Source organism: Chiloscyllium plagiosum, chromosome 3 (assembly GCF_004010195.1).
Source record: "Chiloscyllium plagiosum isolate BGI_BamShark_2017 chromosome 3, ASM401019v2, whole genome shotgun sequence".
Taxonomy (NCBI): Eukaryota; Metazoa; Chordata; class Chondrichthyes; order Orectolobiformes; family Hemiscylliidae; genus Chiloscyllium; species Chiloscyllium plagiosum.
This window is the reverse complement of record NC_057712.1, coordinates 34,329,470-34,343,025: the sequence shown is the minus strand read 5'-3', so window position 1 is coordinate 34,343,025 and position 13,556 is coordinate 34,329,470. Positions and strand designations below refer to the sequence as shown.

The 13,556-nt window shown below is 40.2% G+C and overlaps 1 protein-coding gene across 3 annotated transcripts in view; it reads left to right on the top strand.

The window, feature by feature from the left end:
* Positions 1 to 13,556, top strand: part of eloal (elongin A, like) — a 118,462-nt gene that overhangs the window by 95,175 nt on the left and 9,731 nt on the right. For all 3 annotated transcript variants that reach the window (XM_043679545.1, XM_043679536.1, XM_043679526.1), the window contains one exon: positions 9,582 to 9,762. In XM_043679545.1, the coding sequence (XP_043535480.1) occupies positions 9,582 to 9,762 (181 nt within the window). The remainder of the gene's footprint in view (positions 1 to 9,581; positions 9,763 to 13,556) is intronic.

Here is a 13,556-nt window from a genome sequence, read left to right as displayed (position 1 = left end):
GGCTCCAGTACAAGCTGTTCTAAGAATCTATCTCGGAGACACTCCACAAACTCCATTTCTTGGAGTCCAGTACCATCCTGATTCTCCCAGTCTATCTGCATGTTGAAATTCCCCATAACAACTGTAGTAACATCTTTGCGACAGGCCAATTTCAGCTCCTGATTCAACTTACATCCAACATCTAGACAACTGTTTGGGGGCCTGTAGATAACTCCCAAGAGGGTCTTTTTACCCTTAGAGTTTCTCAGTTCTATCCATACTGACTCTACCTCCCCTGATTCTAGGTCCCCCCGCGCAAGGGACTGAATATCATCCCTTACCAACATGGCCACTCCACCCTCTCTGCCCGTCAGTCTGTCCTTCCAATAGCACGTGTAGCCTTGAATATTCATTTCCCAGGCACTGTCCACTTGAAGCCACGTCTCAGTTATCCCCACAATATCGTATCTGCCAATTTCCAAAAGAGCCCCAAGCTCTTCCATCTTATTTCTAATGCTTCGTGCATTCATATATAGTATTTTTAATTTGTTACTGCCCTCACCCTTTCCATCAACTCCTATTTTACTCAACCTTACAGCATGATCCCTTTTTGAATTTTCTGCTTCATTGATACAGTTGTCTTTCTTGACTTCCCTTGTCCTAACTTTCCCTTCAATTTCCTTCTTAAACATCCAGTTTCAAGGTGCTATGAACCTGCACTCCAAGGTCTCTTCATTCTGGAACACTCCCAAGGACCTTACCATTAAGTGCAGAAGTCCTGCTAAGATTTGCTTTCCCAAAATGCAGCACCTTGCATTTATCTAAATTAAACTCCATCTGCCACTCCTCAGTCCATTGGCCCATGTAACCTTCGCTGTCCACTACACCTCCAATTTTGATGTCATCTGCAAACTTACTAACTGTACCTCTTATGCTCACATCCAAATCATTTATACAAATGACAAAAATTAGTGGACCCAAGCACCTATCCTTATGGCACCCCAAGGTCACAGGGCTCCAGTCTGAAAAACAACCCTCCACCACCACCCCCTGTCTTCTACCTTTGAGCCAGTCCTGTATTCAAATGGCTAGTTCTCTCTCTATTCTATGAGATCTAACCTTGCTAATCGGTCTCCCGTGGGGAACCTTGTCAAACACCTTACTCAAGTCCATATAGATCACGTCCACTGCTCTGCCCTCATCAATCCTCTTTATTAATTCTTTTTAAAAAAAACTTGTATTATGTCAGAAGTTTAAGTATTCTGATTATTGCAAATTAATCTCATTTCACTGTGTTCAGTTCTGTTGCATGGCGTGCTGTAGAAACTTTTATTTTGATGACTCCACCTTAAGTCATTTAAAGAGGCTCATAAATCAATGATGTTATCTTTGGGTCAACAACTTAAAAAAATTGCTTTTTCAAGATTAAGATTTACCGCAGTGTTTTCCAAAATGTTTCTTACTAATGAGTTGTGGTTTGCTATATGTTATCACTTTACATAGAATTGAGCGTGCAGTATAGAAACTGGCAATTCCAAACCAACTGCTCTGGGCTATTACTTTAACTCTGTGCAAGCTTCTTCATCTGACCCTATAGTTATGCTCATCTCCAATTCCCTTAATATCAATTTGATACTTACACTACCACAGAGATTAACTGATGTACTCCACACTCTTATCGCTTAATAAATATAGAGAATTCAAATGAAATAATTTTGCATTTATTAATGGCAAAGTTATGGAGTCATAGAGAAGTACAGCACAGAAACAGATCTTTCTGTTCAACTCATCCATGCCAACCAGCTATCTTAAATTAATTTAGTACCACTTGTCAGCACTTGGCCCACATACCCATCCAGACGCCTTTTACATGCTGTAATTGTACCAGCCTCCATCACTTCCTCTGGCAGTTCATTCCTCTGTGTGAAAACTTTGCCCTTTATATCTTTCCCCGCTCACCCTAAACCTATGCAGTCTAGTTCTGGACTCCCCCCACCCCAGGCAAAAGACCTTGTCTATTTGTCCTATTGATACCCGTCATGATTTTATAAACCTCCATAAGGTGACCCCTCAGCCTCTGCTCCAGTGAAAACAGCCCCAGCCTATTTAGTCTCTTCCAATAGCTCAAATCCTCCAACCCTGGCAACATCCTTGTAAATCTTTTCTGAATCCTTTCAAGTTTCACAACATCCTTCCAATGGGAAGGAGACCAGAAATGCATGCAATATTCCAAAAGTGGCCTAACCAATGTCCTGCACAGCTGCAACATGACCTCTCAATTCCTATACTTAATGCTCTGACAAATAAAGGAAAGCATACCAAACACTGCCTTCACTATCCTATCTACCTGCAACTCCATTTTCAAAGAACAATTAACCTGCATTCCAAGGTCTCTTTGTTCAGCAACACTCCCAGGATCTTACCAATAAGTGGATAGGTCCTGCTCTGATTTGCCTTTCCAAAATGCAGCACCTCACATTTATCTAAATTAAACTCCATCTGCCACTCCTCTGCCTGTTGGCCCATCTGATCACGATCTCATTGTATTCTGAGGTAACCTCCTTTGCTGTACACGACATCCTAATTTTGATGTCATCTGCAAACTTAGTAACTATACCTCTTATGTTTGCATACAAATCATTTATGTAAATAATGAAAAGCAGTGGACCCAGCACCAATCCTTGTGGCACTCCACTGGTTGCAGGCCTCCAGTCTGAATGGTGACTCTCTGCTTTCTACTTTCTAGCCAGTTCTGTATCCAAATGGCTAGTTCTCCCAATATTCCATGTGATGTAACCTTGCTAACCAACCTACTGTAAGGAACCTTGTCAAATGCCTTACTGAAGTCCATATGGATCATGTACACCGCTCTGTCCTCCTACGTATGACCTTCAGTTTTGTCTCATTACATGTGAAAAACATTTTTTTTTCTGTTTCTACCATGTCAAGCCTTATCATAATTTTCAATGTCTGTATAAGACCATTCCATTGGTCTTTTCTGCAAAACTGAATGTTCTGCAAGTATTTTGTTGTTTTGCCTATTGAGAGAGAATGTGACTAGTCTCCTGGCAAATGAGCTCCAAATTTGAGGAAAGACATTCTGGCTATTGAGGGAGTGCAGCGTAGGTTCACGAGGTCAATTCCCAGAATGGCGGGACTATCTTACGCTGAAAGATTGGAATGACTGGGATTGTATAACACTTGAGTTTAGAAGGCTGAGAGGAGGTCTGATTGAGACGTATAAGATTATTAAAGGATTGGACACTCTGGAGGCAGGAAGCATGTTTCTGCTGATGGGTGAGTCCCAAACCAGAGGACACAGTTTAAAAAAAGGGGTAGGCCACTTAGAACAGAGTTGAGGAGAAACGTCTTCACCCAGAGAGGGTGGCTGTATGGAATGCTCTGCCTCAGAAGGCTGTGGAGGACAAGTCTCTGGATACTTTCAAGAAAGAGTTGGATAGAGCTCTTGAGGATAGTGGAATCAAGGGTTATGGGGATAAGGCAGGAACAGGATACTGATTGAGGATGATCATAATGAATGGTGGTGCTGGCACAAAGGGCAGAATGGCCTACTCCTGCACCTATTGTCTATTGCATCTCGGGGTACTAAAAGAAATGGCGGGAGAAAAAGCAAATGCACTTATTGTAAATTTTCCCAACTTCACTGGACTCTGAGGCATTTCCAGCAGATTGGAAAACAACAAATGTGATGCCATTACTTAAAAAAAGTAGACAAATGTGGGGATTTTTCGACCAGTTAGCTTAACTTCTATAGTAAGGAAAATACTTGAATCTTTTACAAAGGAAGAAGTAGCAAGATATCTAGATAGAAATTGGGGAGACGCAGCATGCGTTCTGAAAGGCAAGTCATGCTTAACTAATCTACTAGAATTCTGTGAAAACATTACAAGCATGGTGGACAACGGGAACCCAGTAGATGTGGTGTATCTGGATTTTCAAAAGACATTCAGCAAGGTGCCACGTAAAAGGATGCTGCATAAGATAAAGACGAACGGCCTGTATTGGCATGGATAGAGGTTTGAGTAAGAATGGTAAGCAAAAACTGGGAATAAATGAATGCTATTCTGGTTGGCAATCAGTGTTTAGTGACGTGCCTCAGAGTTCAGTGTTGGGATTGCAATTATTCACCATTTACATCAATGATTTAGGGTTGGGGACTGCGTGTAGTGTGTGAAAGTTTGCAGGTGACACTAAGCTGAGTGGTACAGCAAAGTGTGCAGAACACTCTGAAACTTCGCAAAGGGACATCAATGGTTTAAATGAGTGGGCAAAGTCTAGCAGATGGAGGATGGTGTTAATAAATGTGAAGTCATCCATTTCAGTCGGAATAATAAAAAGGACTATTACTTGAATGGTAAGAAATTGCAGCATGCTGCTATAGAGACCTAGTTGTCCTTGTGCAAGAATCACAGAAGGTTGGTTTGCAGATGCAACAGGTAACTAAGAAGGCAAATAGAATTGTTAAAGGGATTGAGTTTAAAAGCAGAGAGGTTATGTTGCAGCTGTATAGTGCTGCTTAGGCCACACCTGTAGTACTGTGTGCAGTTTTGGTCTCCTTACTAGAGAAAGGATATACTGTCACTAGATTGGGTGCAGAGGAGGTTCACTAGGTTGATTCTGGAGTTGGGGGGGTTTGGCTTATGAGGAGAGACTGAGTAGACTGGGATTATATTCATTGCCCCTCATTCTTCTAAATTCCAATCTTATAGAAACATATAAAATTATGAAGAGAATAGAGAAGATGTAGAGAGGATGTTTCCCCTGGTGGGTGAAACTAGGACAAGAGGGCATAGCCTCAAAATTAGGGAGAGCAGACTTGCGTCTGAATTGAGAAGAAATTTCTTCACCCAGAGGATTGTGAATCTGAGGAATTCCCTGCCCACTGAAGTGGTTAAGGCTTCCTCAGTAAATGTTTCTAAAGCTAAGATGTATAATTTTTTTGAACAGTAATGGAATTAAGCGTTATGGTGAGAGGGCAGCTGATTGGAGCTGAGGCCACAAAAAGATCAGCCATGATCTTATTGAATGGTGGAGCAGGCTCGAAGGGCTAGACGGCCTACTCCTGCTCATAGTTCTTACATTCAATATAAACTATTTCTGCCACAGTGCTGTTGCAAGTTTTAAAATTTTACTTTGTTTCCAAAACCAATTTGAATCCAATGTGAGCCCTTGCCCACACATTAATTCTATCAAAGCATTTTATGTAGCCCAAACATCAAAACCCTGTGAAAGACAGTTTATGCCACCCTTTTGTCATTTTGTGTAGCTTCCCATAATCTTTTTTAAAGATGTGTTGAAAATTGGAATCTATTGCTTATAATAGATTTCCCTATTCACTATTTGTTACTTCAAAGAATAATATATATGTATATGAATGTGTATAGATGGTTTAATGTAATAATGTTTCCAAAGCTATCTCCACAGGAGCAATATTAAATATAATTTGGCACCAAGCTGCATAAGATATCAGGTGACCAAAAACTGATTGAAGAGGGTAAGTATTAAGGAGTGTCTTAAAGGGGGATAACAATGCTGAGAAGTTAAAGAGGGGATTCCAGAACATATGGGCCAGACAGCTGAAGGTATGTTCACCATGAAGTGGAGTGATTTGAAATCTGTATGTGCAAGGGAGAAGGACTGCAAGACCAGAAGTATCTTAAGAAAGTTTAAGGTTGAAGAAACTTACTCGAATTGGGAAGGATTTTTAAATAAGCTTGAGAATTATAAAATTTGTGGTATTGCTTAACAAAGAGCCTGTTTAGGTCAGTGACCATAGAGGTAATGAGTGAATAGGAATCAATGTGATTTAGGATATAGACAGTATTATTTTTAAAGAGTTCCGTTTTATAGAGAGTGGAGATTTGGAGGCTGCAGGGTTTAGTATTTATATAGTAGAAACTAAAGGTAACAAAGTAATGGATAAAGGTCAACAGTTAGTTGAGGTGAGGTTAGAGCTCGATGATATTACAAAAGTGGAAGTAAAAGGATTTGGTGATAGAGCAAATGTGCATTTGAAGCTCATCTGAAGTTCTGGCCGGGTGCTGAGATCTTGAACAGTTGGCTGGGGACCAGGGTTTAGGGCAGGGTCTAAAAAAATTAACTTTGGTTTACCCAATATTTAATCGGAGTAATTCTTTTCTCCTCTAATACTGGATAATGAATGAATAGTATGAGAAATTAATATGGGGAATTGCAGAATTCAAAAGGTTTGAAAAGGAAAACTTTTTTTTAGAAATCTATGAATGATCATATTTTCTGTTTTTGATGCTTTTGTTAAATGTTGAGAAAATCTTCCACTACCTCTTCTATGAAAACAAATGAAAAACTAATCAATAGCTCCCAGAGTAGTTCTAGTTCCTTTGTTGAAAGGTATCCTCTTTTGAGTTAACATGTGATCCTTGTATTTTAACTTGCAAATGAAGAATGTTTCAATTATGGTTTAAATGCATATTGTGTGTGTGTGTGTGCATATATATGTATACATCTGATATATCTAAGTGGACAAGTAATACACTGAAAACAGTAAAACTTCTTGAGGGTTTCCTACAATAAAAAAAACTACTGATTAGAAGATGAGTTGGGGGAGTAAAGAAGTATAGGGTTAAATGTAGTTAATCGAAGGTCAGGTTCTTTTTGCCTCAAATTTCCAATAATTGAGATTTATTTGCCAGATCTGCAAACACTTAATATACTTTTTGTCCTCTTTCACTTTTGGAGAGCTGGGGCAAAATTCTTGCAAAAGTAAATTCACGGTGTCTTTCCTCTCTGATAGTCATAAGTCATTATCATAGCATTATATAACATGGAAGCCGACACTTCAGTCCAATTCATCCATGCTGACCAGATATCCCAAACTGATCTAGTCCCATTTGCCAGCATTTGTCCCATATCTGTCTAAACCCTTCCTATTGACATAACCGTCCAGATCCCTTTTAATTGTTGTAATTGTACCAGCCTCTACCATTTCCTCTGGCAGCTCATTCCATACACCCACCACCCTCTGCATGAAAATGTTGCCCCTTCAGTCCCTTTTAAATCTTCCCCCTCATCCTCGATCTATGCTGTCTAGTTTGACTTCTCGAGCTCGGGGGAAAAGACCTTGGGTATTCACCCTACCTATGCTCCCCATGATTTAATAAACTTCTGTAAGGTCATCCCTCAGCCACCTATGCTCCAGGGAAAATAGCCCCAGCCTATTCAGCCTCTCCCTGTAGCTCAAACACCTCCACCCTGGCAACATCCTTGTATTTCTTTTCTGAACCCTTTCAAGTTTCACAACATCTTTTCTATAGTAGGAAGATCAAAATTGAATGCAGTATTCCAAAAGCGGTCTAACAAACGTCCTGTTCAGCTGCAATATGACTTCCCAACTCCTAAATTCAATGCGCTGACCAATTTAGGCAAGTGTACCAAACACCACCTTCACTATCCTATCTACCTGCGACTCCATGTTCTATGAACTGCACTCCAAAGTCTTTGTTCAACGACACTCCTCTTACCATTAAGTCTATAAGTCCTGCCCTGGTTTGCCTTTCTAAATTGCAGCATCTCATATTTTTCAAGATTTTATTCCATCTGACACTCCTAGGACCATTTGCTCACTGAGCAAGGTCCCATTGCACTCTGAGGTAACCATCTTTGCTGTCCAGTACACCACCAATTGTGCTGTCATCTGCAAACTTACCATACCTCCTGTGTTCACATCCAAATAATTTATATAAATGACAACAATCAGTGGACGCAGCACCGATTCTTGCAGAGCCCACTTGTCACAGGCCTCTCGTCTGAAAATGAACTGTTCACCATCACTCTGTCTCCTACATTCAAGCCAATTTTGTATCCAAATGGCTATATTTCACATGATCTAACCTTGCTAACCAGTCTACCATGTGGAACCTTCTCAAACTCCTTGCTGAACTCCATATAGACAATGTCTACTGCTCTGCCTTCACCAATCATCATCTTCACATCTTCAAAAAACTCAATCAAGTTATTGAGTAATGATTTTCCATGCGCAAAACCATTTTAACTTCAGATCGTTCTGGTGTAACACGTATTTTGTCAACGTGAATTGACTATAACATGATTGACAAGTTGTGGATGCTGTTTGGGTAACATGAGCTTTCTACTGAACAGGTGTAGCGTTCTTCCACAGCATGATTTTCTACAGCAGTTCTCCATAACACACGTTTCTAAAGCGGAAGGTTGCAGAGAAACGCAAATGTCGTGTTATAACCTAACGACCTGTATCACTAATCAGTCCTTGCCTTTCCAAGTACATATAAATCCTGTTTCTCAGAATCCCCTCCAACAACTTATCATCCATTGACATCAGGCTCACTGCTCTACAATTCCCTGGCCTTTCCTTACCATCTTAAATATTGGCACCACATTAGCCAACCTCCAATCTTCCAGCACCTCACACATGACTCTCAGTGGTACAACTATCTTCGCAAGGGGCCTAGCAATCACTTCCCTAGCTTCACAAGAAGTTCTGGGGTACATTGATCAGGTCCTGGGGACTTATCCACTTTTACACGTTTTAAGACGTCCAGCACCACCACCTCTGTAATAGTTTTAAGATATCACTATTTATTTCTCCATATTCTCCAACTTCCATATCTTTCTCCACAGTAAGCACTGATATGAAATACACTCACCCATCTCCCTGTGGTTCCACACATAGGTGGCTTCGTTGAATTTTAAGGGGCCCTAATCTCTCCCTAGTTGCTATTTTGTATTTGTAGAAATTGTTTGGATTCTCCTTAACCCTATTTGCCAAAGATATTTCATGTCCCCATTCTGCCTTCCTGATTTCCATCTTGAGTATACTCATACTCCTCAAGGGATTCACTCAATCCCTGGTATCTGTACCTGACATATACCAACCTTTTCTTGATCAGAGCCTTAATTTCTCTTGTCATCCAGTATTCCCTACATCCACCAACCTTGCCCTTTGAATAACAGGAACATACTGTCTCTGGATGTTTATTCACTCATTTTTGAAGGCCTCCCACTTTCCATCCATCCCTTTTCCTGTGATAGCTGCCCCCAATCAACTTTTGAATGTTCTTGCTTAAAAGGTTAATGACTTGGATACAGGGATAGAAGGTCCTATAGCCAAATTTTCAGTCGACACAAAAATACATGGGATTGTAAATTGCAGTGAGGAAATAAGAACCTTACAAATGGATATAGATAAGTTAGGAGAGTGGGCGAAATTGTGGCAGATAGACTATTGGGACAAAAATGGATGAAAGCCAGTTGTGATTTGATGATTTTAATATGTCAAAAGAGTTTTTGGATTACAATAATAAAACTTGACCACACCCTGGCATATAGCTGAAAATTGAGTGAGAAACTGAACAATTCAAGTCACGATCAATAATCTGGGAAATCTGACATCATCTTAACAATGCATTATTTTTAAATAATGCATTCTTTCAATTCAGCATTCTGTTTTTTAATTTACAGGACATATCTACAGATTAAATGTTTATGTACAAAACTGAACATTCAACGACTTGTACTTTTTTTCTTTTGATGAGGTTCTTTGGTGTTTTGTTTGTTACCTTAAACAGAGTTTTATTGAACAGACCAGCCATTTCTGGATGAAGCATTGTAAAAAAGATTTCAAAAATGAGGAGCCCCAGGAGTTTGAATCATGGCGTGAGCTATATCTGAGACTTTATGATGAAAGAGAGCAGAAACTAAAAATATTAACGCAAAGCATTAGCTCTGCACATGCTAACAAGCCCAAAGGTTAGTGTGAACTTAACGTACTTTTAAGATGGAACCATGAAACAGTTATACTGCTGATTTATTATAATGTTAAAAAATTGTATTATTAAGCTGGAGCTACAGGTCACTGCAGAAAGTGACCCTCTAGTTTCTTCATGTTAATTTAAAATAAATTAATTCAACATACACTGAAAATTTCTCTTTCACTGACCTACTTGAAGAATTTTGCACATGACATTTTGATAATCTTTTATTGAGAATGCAAGGCAAATGTTGAAAGCGATGATTTGGAAAGTTTGAAGGGGACTTTGCAACAGCTATATGTTGGCTTTTTGTATTTAAATGTTTCAAGTTAAGTTTCAAGAATTTTGATGCGCTGCCCACAGTGTTCACTTTAACCATAAAATAAAGACAGTGAAACAAGCTTCCTTCTGAACATGAAAGTAGGAAATGGAAGCAGGAATAGGCCATTTGGCCTCTTGTGCCTGCTCCACCATTCAACTACATTGTGGATGATCTTCTACCTCAATACCATTTTCCTGCATATCTCCATATCCATATCCTTGCTATCTTTAATCATTTGAAACCTATTGAGTGCCGAGTTGAACATAGTCAATGATGGAGTCTCCACAGCCGTCTGAAGTAAAAAATTCCATAGATCTGCAATCTTCTGGATGAAGAAATATTTCCTCTTCTCAGTCCTAGGTGGTCTATCTCTTGCTCTAAGGCATAAACATAGGAACCTAGTAAATAGGCGCAGGAATAGACTAATTTGCCCTTTAAAGCTGCTCTCCCATTCAGTATGAATTTGGCTGATCATCCAACCCAACACAATGGGTGGCACGGTGACACAGCAGTTAGCACTGCTGCCTTGCAGCGCCAGAGACCCGGGTTCAATTCCCGCCTCAGGCGACTGACTGTGTGGAGTTTGCACATTCTCCCAGTATCTGCGTAGGTTTCCTCCGGGTGCTCCGGTTTCCTCCCACAGTCCAAAAACGTGCAGGTTAGGTGAGTTGGCCATGCTAAATTGCCCATAGTGTTAAGTGAAGAGGTAGAATGTAGGGGTTGAGCTTCAGTGGGTCATTGTGGAGTTGTTGGGCTGAAGGGCCTGTTTCCACACTAAGTAATCTAATCTAAAATTAGAGTGTTCCTGCTTTCTCCCCAGATCCTTTGATCTTGTTATCCCAAGAATGGTAGCTACATCTTTCATGAAAGTTTTCAATGTTTTGGCCTCAACCATTTTGTGGCAGAAAATTTCACTTTCCGGGTGAATAAATTTCTCCTCATTTCTGTCCTAAAATGCCTACCCTTATCCATAGACTATCGCCTTTAGTTCTGGACAGCTAGGACATTGAGAACATCCTTCCTAGATCTAAACTGTCTAACTCTGTTAAAATGTTATAGGTTTGTATGAACTTCCCCCTCATTCTTCTGAACTCTTGTGAATGTAGTCCTAACTGATCCAAGTTAAAAATCACACAACTCCAGGTTATAGTCCAACAGGTTTAATTGGAAGCGCGCTAGCTTTCGGAGTGTCGCTCCTTCATCTATCACCTGATGAAGGAGCAACGCTCCAAAAGCTAGCGTGCTTCCAATTAAACCTGTTGGACTATAACCTGGCGTTGTGATTTTTAACTTTGTACACCCCAGTCCAACACCGGCATCTCCAAATCATGACTAACTGATCCAGTCTCTGTGTGTCAGTCCCACCATTCCAGGGACCAGTCTGGTAAACTTTCTTTGCACACTCTCCCTAGATAGAACATCCTTCCTCAGATGAGGAGACCAAAACTGCACATAATATTCCAGGTGTGGCTATACCAAGGTCTTGCAGCAAAGAATCCTTACTTCTGTACTCAAATTCTCTTGTTATGAAGGCCAGCATACCATTTGCCTGTGCACCTGCATGCTTACTTTCAGTGACTGGTAGACAAGGACACCCAGGTCTTGTTGCACCACCTCCTCTCACAATCTATCGCTATTCAGATAATTTGCCTGCCTGTTTTTTTGCCACCAAAGTGGATAGCTTGATATTTATCTACATGATGCTTCATCTGCTATGCACTTTGTCCAAATTGCACAACTTCTCTGCATCCTCCTTACGGTTCACTTTCCCACCCAGTTTTGTGTCATCTGCAACCTTGGCAATTTGACATGATGTTTTCTCATCTAAGTCATTAACTTGTGAAATGCTGAGGTCCAAATACTAATCCCATGTGGTATCACACCAGTTACTGCCTGCCACTCAAGGGCTATTTATTCCGATTCTCTCTCTAACTGTTTCTCCATCCACATTCTTGTTTCCCATGTTCTTCAATTTTGCATCCTAATTTCTTTCCTGGGACTTTAAAATCCAAATATACCAAATTCACTGGCTCTCCTTATCCACTCTACCAGTTACATCCTCAAAAAAATTCTAGATTTGTCAAGCATAATGTCCCCTTCATAAATAAGAGGAGGTGATGCTCTAATGGTGTTATCACTGGACTAGTAATCCAGAGATAAACCAGAGAGCCATTGTCCTGGGGACCTGAGTTTAAATTCTGCCAAAACATATGGTGGAATTTGATTTCAAAAGAAATTTGGAGTTGAAATTCTAATTGAGGACAATCATCCAGAACCAGGGAAGAAAGAGATGGCAGACCAATTAAATACATGCTTTATCTATCTTGACAAGATGCAAATAATGTCCCAAAAACCTGGGGACCTCGGGTCTAATGGGATGGAGGAATTGAAAGAAATTTATATCAGTAGAGAAATGGCATTGGGGAAACTATAAGGATTAAAGACAGATGATCCACAAATCTTGATAACTTTCATCTCCGAGTACTTAAGAAAGTGACCCTACCAATAGCAGCTGCATTAGTGGTCATTTTCCAACATTCTATACACTCTGGTACAGTTTCATTGGGATTAGAGGGTAGCTCACGTAACACCCCACTATTTGAAAAAGGAGGCTGAGACAATATAGCAAATTACAGACTGGCTAGCTTGTTATCAGTAGTGGGAAAAATGCTAGATAGAGTCCATCATAAAAGTTGGAACTGCAGAGCACCTAAGTGACAGTATTGGGCTGAGTCAACATGATTTTTTTTGTTTAAAAATCATTCACAGAATGTGGATATCATTTATTGCCCATTCATAATTGCTTAGAGGGCAGTTAAGAGTCAACCACGTTGCTGTGTTTATGGAGTTGCACGTAGGCCAGACCAGGATCCTCAGTCAACTTCCTGACAATCAAGAACAATCACCAAGGAGACCCCTCTTGCCAAGGAAAAGTTATTTTCTATATCTACCCTGTTCGGTCCTGTAAGAATTTTGAATGCTTCAATGAAATCTCCTCTCATTCTTCTGAACTTAAGTGAATATGGGCGCTGCCTCCTTTGTTGTATTGTAGCAGATTCCAAACTTGAAGGCCTGTCACTTTAAAACATTTGCATGGCATCCTGTGATGTGACATTCCGGTATAAAGGTACCCACCTCTCCTTCAGTCGCGTTGTCTTTGTAATGGAGTCAGTATAGTGTCTTCACTCAGTCAATAGGCACAGAGCTTGAATTGTGTGCTCGGTATTGCAACATTGTAAACAATTACTTAAAAAGGTAGCTGCATTTCTGTTTTTTCCTACCAAAGTGGATAAATTTGCATTTTTCCATGTTGTATTCCATCTGCCATGTCTTGCCTTAGCCTGTCTAAATTCCTTTGAAGGTAAAAACAATGACTGCAGATGCTGGAAACCAGATTCTGGATTAGTGGTGCTGGAAGAGCAGAGCAGTTCAGGCAGCATCTGAGGAGCAGTAAAATCGACGTTTCAGGC